Source organism: Hibiscus syriacus, unplaced genomic scaffold, assembly GCF_006381635.1.
Source record: "Hibiscus syriacus cultivar Baekdansim isolate YM2019G1 unplaced genomic scaffold, ASM638163v2 tig00001644_pilon, whole genome shotgun sequence".
NCBI classification, from domain to species: Eukaryota; Viridiplantae; Streptophyta; class Magnoliopsida; order Malvales; family Malvaceae; genus Hibiscus; species Hibiscus syriacus.
This window is the reverse complement of record NW_024061878.1, coordinates 4083589-4103062: the sequence shown is the minus strand read 5'-3', so window position 1 is coordinate 4103062 and position 19474 is coordinate 4083589. Positions and strand designations below refer to the sequence as shown.

The 19474-nt window shown below is 31.0% G+C and overlaps 1 protein-coding gene across 1 annotated transcript; it reads right to left on the bottom strand.

Annotated features, from left to right (window-relative positions):
• Positions 1 to 1932: 1932 nt before the first annotated feature.
• LOC120129407 (abscisic acid 8'-hydroxylase 2-like) lies at positions 1933 to 7229 on the bottom strand. The gene is made up of 8 exons (XM_039146917.1): positions 7003 to 7229; positions 6609 to 6927; positions 6367 to 6516; positions 6039 to 6287; positions 5843 to 5932; positions 5500 to 5682; positions 4719 to 4837; positions 1933 to 2029 (listed from the first exon to the last, which is right to left on the bottom strand). Exons 1-8 carry the CDS (start codon positions 7080 to 7082, stop codon positions 1933 to 1935), a joined length of 1287 nt encoding a protein of 428 aa, XP_039002848.1. The 5' UTR covers positions 7083 to 7229.
• Positions 7230 to 19474: the final 12245 nt, after the last annotated feature.

The window sequence follows — 19474 nt, the reverse complement described above, 5'->3', positions numbered from 1 at the left end:
TTATTCTAGGAGGTGCTGGGCTATACATCCATATAAAAAGAATACTTTGTATCCAAAACAAATCAGAGTTTTTGACAATCAGCAGTCTCTTTCTTATTTCTCTACTTTCACTTTACTCTTTGATTCTAAACGTTTCTTTTATTAGATCTGCCTTGATTATTTAACACTAGGCCCGTAAACGAATCGAACGCACACGAACGAATGTATGTTCATGTTCGTTCATTTAATAAATAAACGAACGTAAACGAACACGAACATAAACGAACAAATTTTTTTTTGTTCATGTTCGTTCATTAAGGAATATAGCTTGCATTAAAATGATAAACGAACATAAACGAACGAAAACAAACACAAACGAACGTAATAAATGAACATAAATGAACACAATAAACGAACAACACAAACACAAAAAATAAACTTATTCGAACATAACAAATGAATGTAAAAAAAAAGTAAACAACAAGAATAACAACTTAAAATTCATTAATATAACCTGCAACTTTAGAGTTAATTTGTTCGAATACGATAAAAACATACATAAATCATAAATAAGCTATATGAACATAACAAAGTCTTAAAGTTAATTTGTTTAACAAAACAATCTTCTTCAAATCCAAACAATTTCAATTATCTTCGTAACATATTCAACTTACCCTCTGTTCGAACATAAATGAACGAACATATAATCGAACGTTCATGAACGTAAATGAACGAACGAGCCCTTTGTTCGTGTTCGTTCATTTAATTAAACGAACGCAAAATCTTGTTCATGTTCGTTCATTTAATAAATAAACGAACATAAACGAACTTCCCGTCGCATAGTTCATGAACAGTTCGCTGAACGTTCAGTTCATTTACAAGCATATTCAACACCATAAACTATCATACTCATTTAAAATATTTTAATAATAAAAATCGTGAAAACTCAAGTAGATGAAATCTACTTCAACAATACTACTGTATGTATCAATATCAAGAACTCGTGTACTATAAACATGTTGAAAATTGTTGAAATGTCATAGTTAGTTCAATGCCTTGTAATGAAAGATCACGTAACCTGAAAAAAAGAAGAATTGGAATTTAAATTAGATTTATATCTTAAATGACTTCAAATTATTTTCAAGCTTAAGCATGCTATTCTCTGTATGAATCTTTCAAAGTATCAAGTAATATGTCAAATTAAATTTTTTATTGGACGATTGACAATATATACACATATCTTGAAAATTTAGCTGTTTAAATTCAAAACATTTAGTAGAAATAATTATTTTTTTATCATCAAGATCGGTTAATGTGTTATAATCCAACTTTTGAATACATGTTTGGCTGGTGAAATTATTTGGTAGATATGTGTCACCGCATTATTTATAATTTCAGTGAATGAAAGTTACAAATTTTAAAATAATTTTTAAATAACTATTCATTTCTTATTTACATATAAGAAATAGATGAAAATTTACACTAAAAAATAAATGATATGAACAAATATTATTTATTGTGACAGTCGCGAACCAAGATCATCTAATAATTTTTTTTTGTTTGTCTGAAAGTCAGACTGACGTGGACTTTTGGAGGTGCACTACCAACTACTGCCACGTGCTAGGGAATCTGATACTTGGTGGTAATTTTCTATGGGCCAAAATTTGCCGTAGACAAAGTTTATCTTTGGGCTCTTTTTGCACCAGGCAATGCACAAACAAAAATTGGAGCAAAAATATCTGGTAATATCGACAACTACTTTATCCAAGAAGGAAGCCACACAGATTTGATCTTCAAATGCACTAACTCACACAATTTTTTTTTTTTTTCATTTTGCTTGTTTTTATACACCATACATTTACTTTTACACAAATAAACCATGACCAAAGATAAAAGGTGACTAGTTTTACAAGCAAAAAAGGAGGAAAATAAAAGAAGAAGAAAAAAAGGGTTTTATTTTTTGTAGGAGGTGATCTTTACAGGTAAGCCCTTTTTAGGAACTGGAAAGGGACCATACTGGATCCCATCTTCATCTCCCACAACTTGCCACCTGCAGACAAACATTCGAGGGCTTCAAGACCAACAAGAGCTAAAATTTTCAATGAAAATGGCAGCAAAATCTATGTATTTGTCAAAACTATAATATACTGAAAACAACATTGATGGGAACATTTCTTAAACTTGCTAAATTTTCACAGTTATCCCCAAGCAGCCTCCATTTCAAGGAAACTGGGACCTGAGCCATTTGAGAATAAACAACATCATTGAAATCTCAGATATTTTAAACAAGTGATGAAATAGACGACAAAGTAGCAAATGGTGTGGCGTAAAAGTTGCAGAACAGAAGCTGTGGTTTCAAATGAGATCCATGTTCTGTGTAGCTTGGAAAACCCTACATGAATGTCTTTTAGCCATTCCACCCAAACCTACCAGCTGGCTAAAATCCATCTTCTTAAATGGGGAAATACGTATAATTTTATGTCGATGTACAATTTGTGAACTTATGAATTTGTAGAGAAATTTAGGAAATGCAAAGTTACAAAAATTTATAGGTGTGTACCTCTAGCACCTCTTGATATATCTTATTCTTAGGATCGAAACATACCAGCCGACTAAAATTCATCATATTCCTAAATAAGACAATATTTTATGTTAAGGTATAAACTAGAGAATTTATAGTAAAAAGATAGGATATACAAAGTTACAAAATTTTAATGGTTACAAAATTAAATAATTAATAAAAACTGTAATAAATATTTAAATCCTAAGAAATTTTAAAATTTTAAGGAATGCGATCATATTACTCCATCTATCATGTTCCTAGGATCGAAACATACCAGCTGGCTAAAATCCGTCGTCTCCCTAGGATCAAACCCTTTTAAGCAACTCAAAAGTTTATTTTAATCTGTTCATGAGACTAGAGAGATACGAGGAGGGACAAGATGTGGGGATTCAGTGGTTTTGAATCATGATGTCGACGTCGGATTGTCTAAAAAAACATATGTCTATAAAACATGGACGAGTCCCATTCTGTTTTGCAGTAATAGTTCGTGATTAATAGGGGGTCCCACACAAGTATTCCAGATTGTGGACAAAGCAAATTTGGTTTGTCATTTCTAGTCCCTCAATATCCTCCTTCCTTTGAAAATCTAAGACTAGTAATTTTTGCCTACCATTAGAATTTTCGCCTATCATCTAATCCAACATTGTTTTTTCTTTGTTAAGCACGAATCCACGTACAGATGAGTTTGAATAAACAGTTTTTTTTTCAAAAGATTTGGTATAGTCTTTCATGAAATATGGTCAGAGAATGTTGCGGATGGTTGCCACCTGTAAGGGTTACATACCTACCACTGTGGAAAACCCTATCTCAAAATCGGATTAATATATCCAATTTTGATTCACAAAACTCCATGTGAAATAAAATTCAAGGTAAATTACACCAATCATTTCTCAATTTTGTTCCCACTCTTATTTCACTCGTTGTACTTTAAATTCATTCAATTTCTTTACTAATTTAACATAATTAGAATTTTTTGTCACTTTGTCGTTAAATATTTAACGGCGTTAAAACGATGCCGTTTTAGAAAAACAAAATTTTCATCAAAATGACATCGTTTTGCATCTATATAACAGTTCATTTATAACGTCGTTTAGTGAAAAAATGGCTGAGTGGCCAAAAATGCTAAGTATGTTAAATTTAATGAGTAAATTTAACAGATTTAGAGTATAATTAGTGAAATAAGAGATAGAATAAAATTCAATGATGATTGATGCAATTTATCTATAAAATTCGTGCTTGATCTATTAAAATTATAGAACTCAAATTCTAACCGCTATATTAAAAAAATAGATATATATTATCAATAATTAAAAAATATTTTAAATATATATTAATTTTTATAATCATTTCAAACATTATTTTTTTAAATTAAATTAAAAAAAGGAAGAAATTACGTTAAAATTAAAATTATATCAAAATTAAAATCGGATTAGGCTTATAACGGATCAAAATCATACAGACAAATCCACCGGTCCCACTGCCTTATCTGCTAAAGAACACAAGTAAGAGGACCGCTCTAAGTTACCCTATTTTAGTTAATTACGAGTAGACAAAATACTTTAAACAAAATCTTTTATTTACACCGATCTACGTGGCTTTGTTTTTCGTCTTACGTTTTCGAAAACAAGAAACTATGGTGATGTCGTTGAATTGGAAGAGGTAGACCCATGATTTTACGATAATAATAAATTTCTAAAATTTTAAAGAATTAAATTTATAATTTTTTTTTAAAAATAAAGATATTATCAATAAAAATTATAAAAAGAACGTAAAAGAGTAACTTTTGCCCCTATAATAGACCTAATTTATCAGTTTCATTCCTATCGTATTTTCATATTTATTTAGCCCTCAAAATTGCTTAATTGCATTATTTCATACCCTACCCTTAACTTAAAACCTTAAATTATAAACCATAACTCCATTATCTCTAAACCTTAATTACTAACTTAAGATTTATAATTTGAGTTTAAGTTAGAAAAAGAGTATAAAATGATACAATTAAATAATTTTAAGAATTAAATTAATATAAAAATAATATAGTGACGAAAATGATAAATTCAGTCGACTATGAAAATAAAAAGTGAGTCTTAAGCATAAAAAGAAATACTTCGATCTATCCCAGAATTAGAGGATTAAATAAAAAATAATGGTGAAAAATGGGATGAGAAATGGGAACCTGTAAGTAGTGGTGAGATGGTGGAGGAGAACCAGCATCTCAAGCTTAGTCAGCTCACTTCCTGGACAAGAGTGAACACCATTTCCGAATGGAATAAATGTGTTGGGTCTCGGTGCCACCTGCAAAACATCGCCAAAAGGAACAAAACTTTCAGCACACGATTTTATTGTGATCATACTGTCCATCATCTTTCCTTTTTCTGGTTTCCACTGTCATGGTTTGTTGAAATTTTATGCGCATTCGAATTACAGGATACGACCATTCGAGTTCGAACAACTACATTTGTAGGACGTGTATATCAATAGTTAGATATCGTTATGAAACCAAATTGCAGTGTTACTAGGCTACAAGATGAGCTCACGTGCCTCTGAAACATGAACCGCTTGAGAAGACGGTAAACAAATGAAAAGGACGGTACAGGAAGAGCAAAAATCACAGAAACCATTGATAACCTTATATTTGTGCCAAAATCGGATAGTGGATGACCCACTTCACGAATCTTGGTAAGGGATTCCAAATGTTTCATTTCATAGATATGTCATGTTCGGAAAGTCAACAAATATTGGTGAGTTAAAATATAGTTTTATAATGTTAAAAAATCAGTTTTATGAACCCGTATTATTTTTTGAAGTTACGTGTTTAAGAAGTTGCGTTTTCAGTGTATGTTGTTATCGACGACTATAAAAGATTTTATACAGATATTATCTTATAATCATCTTAGATTGTTAAAAGCTATCAATTTTGTTTTTGATGATTTATTTGTTTTAATGCAAGGCCTCACCTCGAATCTTGACGGGTCGAATTTTCCGGGTTGAGGAAAGAAATCTGCAGAATGATGAATGGTTCTGAAGAGAGGAAGAACTTTCCAACCTTTTGGGATATAGCCTTCAAACTCAACATCTTGCACTGCTTCTCTGAACGTGAACGATAGAATACTTGCTCTTCGTAGTGTCTCTTGAATCACCTGTATGTCAGTTTAGTTAATTCGGATATTTCAGTTCAAAGCTTGCAAGAACAAGCCACTTCGATAGTTAAAGAGACAATTGTTATCTCTAGAAGTTTTAAATTCGAATATATAACATTGGAAAAATATTTGACCGTTCATTTTCAAAATGATAATGTACCCTGGTAGTCAATGGCATGTGCCTTGTATCATCCCACGCAAGCCTGCGGTTTTCTTCAATTATCCTGCTTTGAATAGCATCTTGTTCTCTCTGCAACATATGATTGAAATTGAATATATATATATTTGAGTGCATTCTTTTCTATTTTTTCTGGTGAAAAATGAAAACATCAGCAAGCTGAGGAGAAAAAATTTACTGTGACTGCTTCTAGTAAATCTCCGTTGTCATGCAAGTACTTTAAAACCCAGGTTAAAACGCTTGCGGTGGTGTCATGAGCAGCAAAGATAACTCCAATAACATTATCAGCAATCTGGGAATCACTGAGATGATCAACCTTGTGGGTTTTGGCCCTCAACAGATTTCCCAGCAACCCTCCTCCTGTTTCATCATTTTCTCTTCTTTCTTGTATCAATCTTCTCAGGGTCTCATTCAACTGCTTCCTAGCCTTTTTTTTTTTTTCAAAAGATTCAATGAGCAAGTCCATCTTGAAAGAATCTGAATGAAAAAGAAGAAAAAATGAATACCTTCATTGCTCTATGGAAAGGAGTTCCTGGAAGATCTATAGGCATGGAATTGTAACCCTTCTCCAGGCATTGATACAGCTGCTTGATCTCGTTCATTTCATCGTCTCGTTTATGACCAAAGGCCGAAATCATTGCCACATCAAAAGCGTACTAAACATGCCAAAAGAAAAACAAAACAAAAACTAATGATGCTCCTCCATGTGGTGATTAAAAGACAAAAATGGTTGAAGAAACCGACATACTCTCTTCATTTCTTGCAAGGTGTTAATGGTGGTATTCTCCCAAGTGGGTAGAAATCTCAAAACAATCTGTTGAATCTCAGGAACCAAGCCTCTAATCGCAGAGGGTAAAAGAGAAGCCTCGACCAGCTTCTTCAACCTCGAATGATAAGCACCTTGGTGAAAGAACAAAGCCTCAGGGCCTATCATTTTCTCTTTGCTAGGTGGATACGTGGGCTTGAAAAGATGAGCTTGCGTCACAAGAACTATCCTCGCCGCCTCGGGGTTTGAAATCATCACACAAGGACATCCCAATATGTGAGTTTTGAATATATGTCCGTACCTATAAAACAAATCAAAGGAAAAATATTTGAACTTGTTTCTTTCTTTACAACGAAGGTGATATTTGTCTGTATACCTTTTTTGGCGGTTGGCAAAGAAGGAATTTGGATTCTGGGTATAAAGCTTGAGAGTCTCGCCAATATAAGGCCAACCCATTGAACCAGGAGGAAGGAGTTTACCCTTGAGGTGGTGGTGGCGCCATTGATGAATGGAGAACAATACCAGCAGCACCAAAGACAAGAAGAAGAAGAAGAAGAAAGAGGAGAATAGAATTTTGGTAATAATGGGAAATGGGAAGAGAAGGAGGAGCATCTTAACAGCGGATGTGTAAAATGGAAAGGAATTTAAAAAAATATATATGATGGGAAGAGTGTGTATATAGGGACGGAAATGGAGGGAGTTATATATAGCTGTTCAACGCTTAAGCTGTCTTTGCTTAGGTGGGGGTCTTGCTTCACACACGTCACCACATTTCTGGAACACTTCTCTGTACCTCTTTCATTTTTATTTTTCATTTTTAACCAAAAAATTCATCTCTCTATTATTAAATAGGGTCAAAATTCATCGATATGATTGATTTAAGTGTTAAGCGATTTGATTTTATTTGAATAAACTTTTAAATTTGAGTAATTGCATATACAGAAAATCTTTACTGTAAGACTCAACCGCCAAAATTAGTATGTGATATGAGTCGATCCTGATTAATCAAGACGAAACTTTAAAATCGAGCGGGCAACTAAAAAAAATAGGAGTAAAAATTCTAAGTCAAAGAAGATAAATATAATTAATGATAAAAATAAAAAGAAGTAAAATATATTCAATTATAATTAGTTTTGATTATGTAAAAAATACGATTGTTTATTATTAAATTTTAAAAAGTATAAAATAAAATTATAAATAAACGAAAAAAATAAAATAAAATTAATTTAATATTTATTTATTTATATATTTTTAAATAGCAGAAAATTAATGATAACAATAACCTCGAAACGAGACATAAATATTTTGATTTACATTAGAATTATCATTAATGTGTGATAAAAAAAGGTTATTTAATATGTGAATCATCGAATGGTTATATAATATTTTTTTTTAGAGATTTTAGGTTTAAACAATTATATATATTTACGGATATAAATATATTATTAATAGTTAAAAAATATTTTAGACAAATATTATCTTTTAATCTATTCCTAAAATATTAAAAAATATTTAATTTGTTGTCTCTAATATTTTTATGAGAACCTTCCACTAAAACTTTCTCTTAATTCTTCGCATTTCATTTTTTGGTTAAACTACACATTTGATAGCAAAATTTTCAATTTTATTTTGTTTTGATTATTCAATTTTTTAAAAAAAAATTATATTTAATGTTTAATTTTGGTTTCATTTTAGTTATTTGCATCTAGAAAATTAATGATGATTTTGATGTGTCACCATATAATAATATCACATCACCATTGAAAAATGTCACATCAATAATTTTGTTACTTCTTTAATAGTGAATGACCAAAATAAAATTAAAATATAATGTTACGTATGATTTTAAAAAAATAATTAGTAACCAAAATAAAACAAAATTAATAGTTAAGGTACTAAATGTATAATTTACCTTTTTTATCAATAGGTTATTCAATCCATTACAAATAGTAATTAGGGTAAACCACAAGTTTAGTACCTAAACTATTATATTTGTTTTGTTTTGGTATTCAAACTTTATTATTTTCAAAAACACATCTAACGTTTAGTTTATGTTTTATTTTGATACTTTAATGTTAAAAACTTAATATTGATGTTGACTTATCATCATAAGATAATATCACGTCATTGTTAAAAATATAAAAAAAATGTCACATAAAAACTCTATTAATTTTTCAACATTAGTTATCAAATTGAAACATAAACCAAAATAATTATTACAAGTTGATTATAGGTAAGTAATTAAAAATTAATATTTCTTTCTCATGTCATATTATTTATCTCTTTTTATTTATTTTCTGTACTTACTATAAATTATATAATTTTAATACAAGTATTCAAATTGTTTTATAATTTTATATTAAATTTTCTATAATTGTATAATATATATATATATATCATACAAATTTAAAATTTAAATTTAAAATTATTTAATTATTATTTAAATTATTTAATTATTATTTTATAACTCAACTTAAAATTAAATTTCTTTTAAGTTTAATGGAATCAAATGAAAGAGATTAACTTTTTAAGTTACTCAAGTTTTGTTGACCCCGGTCAACGACACCCTTTCTTCCCCAGGATTGTTCTTTCTCTGACAATTTATATCTTAAATACTACTTCATTGCTTCTCAAAGTCTTGTATTTCTCCATCGACACAGTTACCATCATCAGCTTTATTATAGCCGTCAAGATTGCACACCGTTGCGATCGTTGCCTTCTTTTAATCGGCGAAGTTCCTTTTGATTTGTTTTGTATTTTTTTCCGATTAGTATTGGAAAAGTAGAAAAGAAATGCAAATCTTGTTGCCTCCACACAACGTTTTTTTTTACGGCGGTCGTCGTGGCTGTTAGCAATATTTTAATATCCTTGAGTTACCTCTATTTCTGCAGAGCAGGTCGCATGCATCGTCTCAATTGGTGTGGACATCAGCATCGTCTGCATGTATTTTAACTTCAAGGCAGTATATTGTTAAACCGAGACTCAACCTTCACTGAGGTGAGATTTTGTGCCGTCGGTTTAGTTTTTGGGCATTGCCGTTTAGCTGTTTGTCGTCTGGAGGGGTGGTGGCGGGTGGTTAACCGCAGGTGTGGAAGAGTTGTAGACAGTGTCCCCCGTACCCTTGCGGTCGTTGGGATTCCGATCTCTGGCTGAACTGCACTTGAAAGTAAATAATAATAATAAATATCTAAACTATACATATTTTCTTATTTAATTGTCTAAATTTATACATTATTTTTATTTAAGTGTTCAAATTTTTTCAATCAATGAAAATGTTTAACATTATCAATATTATCATTTTGAGTGTCTATTATTAGTTAATTTCTGTCTTGATTCACATGACAAAATATTAAGAATTATTGACTCTTTGATTCTCAAAATTTTACTGCTTAATTATTTGAACTTTTTCAATAATTTTGTTAATATGAATCTTTTATTTAAATCGTGTAAACTTGCAAAGTAATCATAAAAATATTTTATTTAGGAATGAAAATTTAGCTCGAAACTCGCATCTTTCGACTCAATCTGATTTGATATGTTCGATTTCTTTTTTAAAATCCAGATTCAGGTCATGTCAAGTAGGATTTTCTAAGGGGGTGAGGTCAGGTCGGGTTCGGATGGAGGATGAAAAACTTCGACATGACTCAACCCATAGTAATAGTGTAATTTATTTAAATAAATTTATGGGTAATTACTATAATACCCCCTCTATGCATTATTTTTATTTAAGTTCTTATTTTATACCGGGTCAAGTCGGTTTAGATTTATACTCTAAAATTTGGATAGGGTCAGAGTCGAGTAAAGTATTATATATTTTCGGGTCGGATGGAATATATATAATTTTCGAGTCAGGTAGGATTCGTGTGGAGGATATATATTTTCAGTCGAGTTGGATTGATAAAAAACATAACCCAACCTGATTCGTTGCCATCCCTAATTTTATCCATTTTCAAACAGTTCCAATGATTGAAAAAAAGGTGTGATTATAAAAGTGTGGAGTTTTTTTTATGTTCATTTAATAAACGAATAACACAAACATAAAATATTCTTGATTGATTTATGTTTACGAATAAGCTCGCCTATTGACTCGTTTATAATCTTAATTATCGAGTCGTTTATTGGATTCTCATTTTCTTTTTCTTTATTTTTTACATTTTAAATATGGTGAAGGCATGGACTAAATTGAACATAAAGTGAACTTAGAAGTTCAAACTTTAAAAGTCTAAGAAAGTTATAGACTAGTGATGCAATTTCATCATATTTCTTTGGCATACAAATAAAAGAGTAAAAAGAGAGTTTTGTTTGTACATGTTTGTGAACACTAAGCGAATAAACACAAGCACATGTAAAAAATAAATAAATGAACACGAAGACTATACTAAAAATTTAAATGAACATGAACACTTTCAAAAATAAACAAACGAACACGAACAAAACTTTATTCTTTCAAGCTCTATTCATTTATACCCTTAAATGCATTAGGCTTGAACATATGATTTTGTTAGTATATTTTTTATATATTTTTTAAGGTGTTTGTTAGAGTTTGATTCGAATTCAAAGTGACACAAATTAATTAATATTTAAATTTGGAAAAGTAAGATCTTAGTTGGATTAAAAGTAGATAACTTTAATATAGTAGATTTCTAATTTATTTAGTTTTCCTTTGTAATCAGTATCTATCACTATAAATAGATACGAAGGCTAAAGGATTAGACATCAAGTTTTCTCTTTTACCAAAATCATCTTGTATTTTCTTCCCTCGTATTAATCAAATTCTTCTTCTCTGCCTGTGGTTTTTCTCGAAAGAGTTTTCTACATAAATCTTAGTATTATTTATTTTCGATTGTATTTACTTGTTTGCCAATAATCGTTCCAATATTCTAACAAATTGATATCAGAGCTTCAGGTTCAAGATTGTGGAAACAATAAAGTATGCTAATCTACTGTTAATCGAAACACTAGGTTCTTGTTGTGGCAGGTGAAGATTCAGGATGTACTTGCACAGTTAGATCTCGGCAATGCAATAGAAGGATTTAATAAGAAGTCGGTAACATAATGGGCGAAAGAGGAAAAATATAAGGATCGTAAAGCCCTTTCTTAGATTTATTTACACTCATCAAATCAAATTTTGGAGGATGTGTTGAAAGAAAAAACAGTTGCTTCTTTGTAGACAAAATTGGAGCAACTGGAATGCAGAAATCGTTAACCAACAAGTTTTACTTAAAGTAGAGTCTTTATTCGCTCAAGTTGGCGGAAGGTTCGTCTCTTTAAGAGAACCTGACCACATTCAAGGAATCTATCTCTGATCTAGAGACTTTAAAAGTGAAGTATGACCATGAAGACCTAGGATTGATCCTTATATGTTCACTACCTATTTCCAACTCATCTTTCAGAGATATAATCATCTACAGTTGCAAAACACTTACTCTTGAAGAAGTACATGATGGAATGCACTTATTTGAAAAAATAAAGTGTCTTGTATCTAGTTCTAAGTCGCATGAAGAGGGTCTCATGGTGCACGGATCGACTAGCTCAGATCGCGAAAGAAAAGGCAAGCGTTTTTCTAGAAATATATGAAGGGTTAGATCAAAACCATCCAATTGAGTTTCTTTGGCATGAAATTTCATCATATTTCTTTGGTATACAAATAAAAGAGAAGATGAAAAGCCACATTAATAATTGTACTATATTACATGTTTTCATTAAATGAGCTGGCTAGTGGCATATGTATGAACACATGTAAAAATATTGATATCAAATGTTGTGTAGGTATCATGGTGTGGCTGAGGATTCTGCATCTCGGACCACACACCCCTCTAGCCTTCCTAAAATACCCTCGTGTATCTAGGGTGATATCCGGAACTACATTGGAAGCGTACACCTGGCTAACTTACTTTGTCGAGTCTTGGGACATCTATGCCCAGTCGGCTACTAGAGTACCTTGGAAATGACTGAGATATCCAATTGAAACGGTCATATTCTGCTAAAGAAACTTAGGTGTATTGGCTATTTCCCGAGAGTCAAACAAGGCTAGTTTTATAAAATAATGGTTGTTAATGTTTCTAGTTGTATTGTATTTAATTTGTTGAACCATGTTTTATAATATTTTTATATAACAAATTATGGAAAAATGTTTTTGGACTTGATTGAATTTGTTCAAAGTTTTCAAAAATAATTCAAAGTCCATTAAACTAGAATTTGAGCACAAAATAGTTTTTCTGGGTACATAGTATCGATACTATTCTTACAGTATCGATACTGCATGAACAATACCGATAATATTCATGTGGTATTGATACCAAAGGTAAGAGAACTATTGATACTCTCTAGGTAGTATCGATACTACCAGTTGTTTTCTAAATTACTCAAATTCCAGAATACAAAATAGGTACTGATACTCAAAGGGGTATCGATACTACTTTACACAGTTGTATCGTTACAATGATCATAGTATCGATACTGGTCAAGCCCAACGGTCTTTAACGTCTTGTTTATCTAAACATTATAAATGTAGTATCAATACTCAATAAAGGAGTATCGATACTCCTTGTCCTGGGTAGTTTTATTTTATAGGAAATTAATCCCCAACGACTCCAAAACATCTCCAACGGCTAGAAAAAACCACAAACTCATTCCAACATATAAAAACAAGTTGAGGACACTTGAAGAAGGTTATACCTATCCAATCAATCAAACATAAGAGAAAAGTTTTTCATTCTTATTTTTTCTTTCTCTTGTAAATATCAGTGTGTTTGAGTTCATTACAAATCTTTAATTGTTTTTCTTGTGAGCTTAATTTTTGTAAACACTTTCTTTTTATAGGTTTTTCTTGTTTACATCTTATTCCTTTTGTAAAGGGGATTAGTTCTAGCTTAGCATGAGAAAAGCTAGGGAGTTGTAAAGGTTATCTATTTATCTTGCAAAAATAAAGAACAAATTAATGAATTTGTTAGAAAATCATTAGTGAGGAGCTAAGATAGTAGATGTAGACTTGGTTGAGAAGTCGAAACACTATAAATCCTTGTGCACGTTGTCTTTTTTACACTCCTTACTCCCTAAAATAAAAAAGCTAATTCATCCCCTATTTTTAATCCTTGATACACTCCTTGAAGAAGATCTATCCATTTTTGAAGCAACCGAGAAAATGGCTTCCACCTCCGGCTCGTTCAACATGGAAAACTCCCAACTGATTGACAAGCCTCCATACTTCAATAGAGCCAATTATCATCATTGGAAGAAATTAATGAAGCTATTCATCTAATCCAATGATCTTGATGCATGGGATATGATCGAGAACGGATACTCATCAGAAGAAGACGAAGGAGTTGAGTGCCCAAGAATAGAAGAAAACTCAACAAAATGCTAAGGCTATGCACATGATTTTTTGTTCATTTGGTCCTAATGTCTATGAATGAGTTTCTTCTTGTTCAAATGCCAAGGATCTTTGGAATAAGCTCGAAGACTTCTTGGAAATAAGAAGAAGAACCAACAAAAGTGGTGTTTGTAATGGCTCTTGAAGAGCCCGAGGTATCTTCTAACTCAAGTGAATCAAATTCTTATTTTTTAATGAGTTAGAAGATGCTAATGTTGAATTGTATTTGGAATTTGAGACCATGAATTCCAAATATAAGAAATTTATTTCAAAATTCAAAATTGAAAATTACTTTCTTTTGAAGGCAAAATTTGATTTTGAAAATTAAAATAAAATTTTGAAAAATGATTTTGAGCTTTCAAAAATCAAAATCAATGATTTGGAAAAAAAAATATTGACTTTAAAGTTAAGCTTGAATGCTTAACACAGGAAAAAGAATTAATTTCTCAAATCAATTCATCATATTTAAAAATGGAAAAAAATACTCAATTACTATTTCCATGGCCATTTAGAACATATTTGTCCTTTAAAGAAATGAAAACATTTTAAAATTAAACAAGTATGGATTCTAAAAGTAACAACGAACATTGAAACTAATTTCCAAGGTGTTAAGATTTACGAAGCTCAAATGATAACCGAAAAGTTTGCCAAAAGGGGGTGAATTGGCTTTTTGAGAATTTTAGGGAGTAAGAAGAATTAAAGGGATATAAAACTGATGCACAGGGATTTATAGTGCTTAAACTCCCTCAATGAAGTTTACATCCACTACCTAAGCTCCTCACTTAGGATTTCCAACAAATCCACTAATTTGTTCTTTTTTTTTCAAGGACAAGAGATAACCTTTACAAACTCCCTATCTTTTCAAAGGCTAGCTAGAACCAAAACCCCTTTACAAAGGATAAAGAAAGTAAATAAAGAAACCTCTAAAAGGAAGGTGTTTACAAATTAAAGCTCACAAAAACACAATATTTACAAGAGAAAGAAAATAGGAGTGGAAAACATTTATCTTGTGTTTGATTGCTTAGATAGGTGTTCTAACCCTTCTTCAAGTGTCTTGAACTTGTATTTATGTGTTGGAATGAGTTTATGGTTTTTTATAACGTTAAGAGTGATTTGGAGCCGTTTGGGATGTTTTCTCTACAAAATAATTGCCCATGACATATGGTATCAGTACTCCTATAGGGAGTGTAACACCCCCAACCCGTACCCGACCCGAATACGAGTCTGAGGTGTCACATTGACTTTTCAAACAATTTATTTTACAAAAGAATAAAGAATTTCAAATTAATTAAAAAAATTGGTTTACAAAATATAGCGTACTATTCAAATCTCTTAATTACATGCCAACTATATTCATTAAACAAAATACATACTAATCATTTCTTTTCTGATCTGATCTTCAGAAAGGAGAGACTGACCTGTCTTGCTCCTTAATCTTCTCGGAACCTACGTGTGAAACATTCACACCTAAGTCTATGACTTAATGAGGCATATAACACATATAATCTAAACTAGATATTTAACTATGCATGAATTTAACATTTTAAATATTAAATAAATCCCAACATTATATAATAATGTTATACAATTGTTATACACATATATCAACATTATCTTAATCACATCATTGTCATTATCATTATCATTAATCTCTTTAAAACATATAATCTTGTATTTAAACTTAGATAACACTTCATACCATACATATCACAAAAAAAGCACATAGTATCATACAAGGTTTCTTTATATAATCTCTTTTATTAGCCCATACACATGTGATAACTAAAGATGCGAGTATATAGAGGTTTGAATATATGCTGTCACCATAGCTCGTATAATTCCCACTAGGGGCACTTAAACTTGTCCCGAATGACCACTATGTCCCGAATGCCCACTCCTTAAAAACCATATACATATTCCAATGGACCAAATAAGTGTATCGAAGTACCGCATATATTTCCAAATGATTACATATATGTCCCAAAGGACATAGAACCCTCGACTCTTGGCATGCCAACTACCTCAAGCTCTCATGACACATAACATAGGGATTATCTTTTATGTCATTTCACATATTTACATAGGCACGTAGTTCACTTACACATAGCATATTTCTATATAATTCCCATATCACTATCTCATGTCATATTCTCATATGATCACATAGCTCATGTCACTTAATCTCTTATGTTCATATATCACATGTTCAGATCATTCCTTATATCAATCTCTTATAACTTATATAATCACATAGATAACTTATCGGTTCATATATCTTATCATAGTAGCATATATTCATACAAATCATTTAACACATGCAATAACATATCACATACACTCATATCAATATATGCTTAAGTTCATGAGTTCATGCACTCTAACATAGGAAATAGACTCGTCACAAGTTTTATTTCCCTTAAACATCATATACTAACTAATATGCACTCACATGGGCTCACTAGTCAATGCCGATCTCTTATCTTTCTCGATGACTATTACTTGGTCGACTTGTCCGGACTTTGCTCTCGATCATTATTTACACGACATAATCCATAAATATCGGAATTCTAATTACATGAAAGATTCTTACTATTACAATCTAATCAAAGTATTTATACTTTCCAACTTAAGTAGTATCGGTGCTACCCTCACAGTACAAATACTTATATACTATGGTACCGATACCCCCTCTGGTATCGATACCAATATTAGATTCGATGTTGCTTGGTATCGATATTCTTAACATGGTATCGATACTACTATATTATAGTATCGATACCTCCTCATTGATATCGATGCTCTATGAACAATTATATGAATTTTTGCCTTAGGGATCGATACTCATTCAACTAGTATCAATACCCCTACCCCAATTACTACTTCTTTTCTCTTTGAAGTATTAGTACTAAATGAATAGTACTGATACCCCTAGCCCAAAATTTACTAGTTTCACCTGAAAATTTCCATAACTTATTAAATTTCTATTCTATTTTTTTCTTTTCTTCATCAAACTCAATTATACTTACTCAACCATCTTATATCACTTTAACTCATCAAATCATCCAAGATCTCATTAGAACCCTTGAATTTAAAATCTTACCAATTATTCAACATGTTCTAAATTCGTTTCTAACACTTTGAATTTCTTATTCTGACTAATGAAAAGTCAAATTTAACTTCTAACTTCAATTACTAACTTTTTTTTCAAGATTTCACTTATAAACCTCTCATCTTTAATCCTTTATAACTTAATCATCTTAGAGTTTTTAAGCTTCACTTAAGCTTTCTTATCATCTCAGGAATTAAACCCAACTTAAAAATGAAAGGAAACATTCACTTGAGATCTTACCTTTCCAATGGAGCCACATGAAGAGGAGAAGAAAAACCAACCAAGACTCCAGAGCTTTCTTTCCTTTCTCCCCATCTCCATGTATTTTCCTATAAAGGGGAAAATAAAATCTTTCCTTTGAAAAGACTATTTACCCCCTTACTTCACTTAATATTTACTAAATAATCCTCCACAAAATATTACCAATTTAGTCCCTAAACTTTTAATCTTTCAAAATTAGACCTGAAAGTTTTAAAATTTTCATTTTAGGCACTATCCCCAATTTTGGGATATTACAATTTTAAGAAAATTGGTCCTCGAATTTTCACTGCACATACCTATAAGAACATATCTTCTAATGTTCTTGTTCTTTATCTACTTATCCCTTCGCAAATTGCAATCAATGATTTGCCTTCAATTTCCAAAGAATCCAGTCCATTTATATCTTTCTCTCCTTCGATTGTACACTTTTGACAGTTAGAAATCCATATCATGACACTTATTGTATAAACAGTAACATTCATTATTATTACTCAATATTATAAATCAATTGATTTCGTTCATCATATATAATAAAACATACACTTTACAAAATCAAACAATCTTTTATACAACCTTACATACTTTTCTTATTTCTGTATCAAACTTATAATCTATTCCTCTATATAATCCTTCACGCTTTGTCCTTTAAACTTTATCTTTCCATTTTCCTTCATACTCCCGTACTCTTTTCATATCACTTATCTCCGATTACCAATCTTTATCACCTTTTCATGACTTTGATAGTTTAACTTTACTTATACAGAACTTCATTCTTTATCATTCATTTGACTTGTATTTCCTTCAAACATACGAATCCTTATCTTCTTTACTACCTCACAATTCCATGATCAAAATACATAATCAATTGATCTCTTTCATCATTCTCTAATTGCTTTGCACATAAACCAAACTTTTACTCATTCCTTAATCCTTGTCTGTATTACAATACACACAATCTTTTCATATAATCTTACGTATTTGTCCAAAGAATAATCACCCGTTTTTAATACTAACAGGTGCTAACTTACTCCCTTTCCTTATACAAATCCTAATTAATCTCCAATGAAATTTTGATACATAACGTATAATGACTCTTTCTCGTTTCACTAAGAATTTAAAATTTTACTCAGTATCAAACTTGTAATTTGCCTCAATATAATCTTTATCATACTTGATCATATACATCCTTATCAGTTGAAATTTTTCCTCATCGGCATCTTACTCAACTTATCAAACCCACACTCTTACTCATACATATACTATTTCCTCGTTTCAATCTCATACACTCTGGCTTCAGTTGTCTTATAAATTTGTCACCTATGTACCCATTCTTAAGCTTTTCCAAAATCAATAACCACATTATTTGATCTTTTAATATTCTCATGGTGATATTTATCCACCATATTCTATTTTATCCACATAGTAACTGAACTACTTCATCTAATTTCTCCACTTTAGAACAGTGGAGATCCTCTAACACTATTCGAATACGTTTTTAATCTTCTGAAAACAATCCTTAACTTTTACAAAGGCCCTCCATGAGGTGTCCACACTTCATCATGTCTGGCTAGGGCAGGTGAAATACTACTACAATCAGGGATATCGCCTCTCACTTTGCTTCGAAACTATCATAATTAGATTCCTACTATACCATACTAATCTTATTCTATTAGCAAGACAACATACTCCTTTCACTATCAGATCAGAAATTTTTCACTATGTGTCGGTATGTACACATTTTAAAACTCATTTGACTTCGATTTAAGCCTAGAATAGGTTAAACCTTAGCTCTGATACCATTAAATGTAACACCCCCAACCCGTACCTGACCCGGATACGAGTCTGAGGTGTCACGTTGACTTTTCAAACAATTACTTTTACAAAAGAATAAAGAATTTCAAATTAATTAAAAAAAATTGGTTTACAAACATATTAGAGCGTATACTATTCAAATCTCTTAATTACATGCCAAATATATTCATTAAACAAAATACATACTAATCATTTCTTTTTTTGATCTGATCTTCTAAAGGAGAGGCTGATCTGTTTTGCTCCTCTTTGCTCCTTAATATTCTCGGAACCTACGTGTAAAACATTCACACTAAG

What these genes read in the sequence shown, in the direction of transcription:
- LOC120129407 (XM_039146917.1), bottom strand. Translation starts at nt 7,082, where the DNA reads ATGGGTTGGCCTTATATTGGCGAGACTCTCAAGCTTTATACCCAGAAT. An exon ending in TCGACCCGTCAAGATTCGAG is followed by an intron (nt 4,838 to 5,499) that starts GTGAGGCCTTGC and finishes GATGTTTTGCAG; the next exon opens with GTGGCACCGAGACCCAACAC. An exon ending in CATCTCACCACTACTTACAG is followed by an intron (nt 2,030 to 4,718) that starts GTTCCCATTTCT and finishes GTTTGTCTGCAG; the next exon opens with GTGGCAAGTTGTGGGAGATG.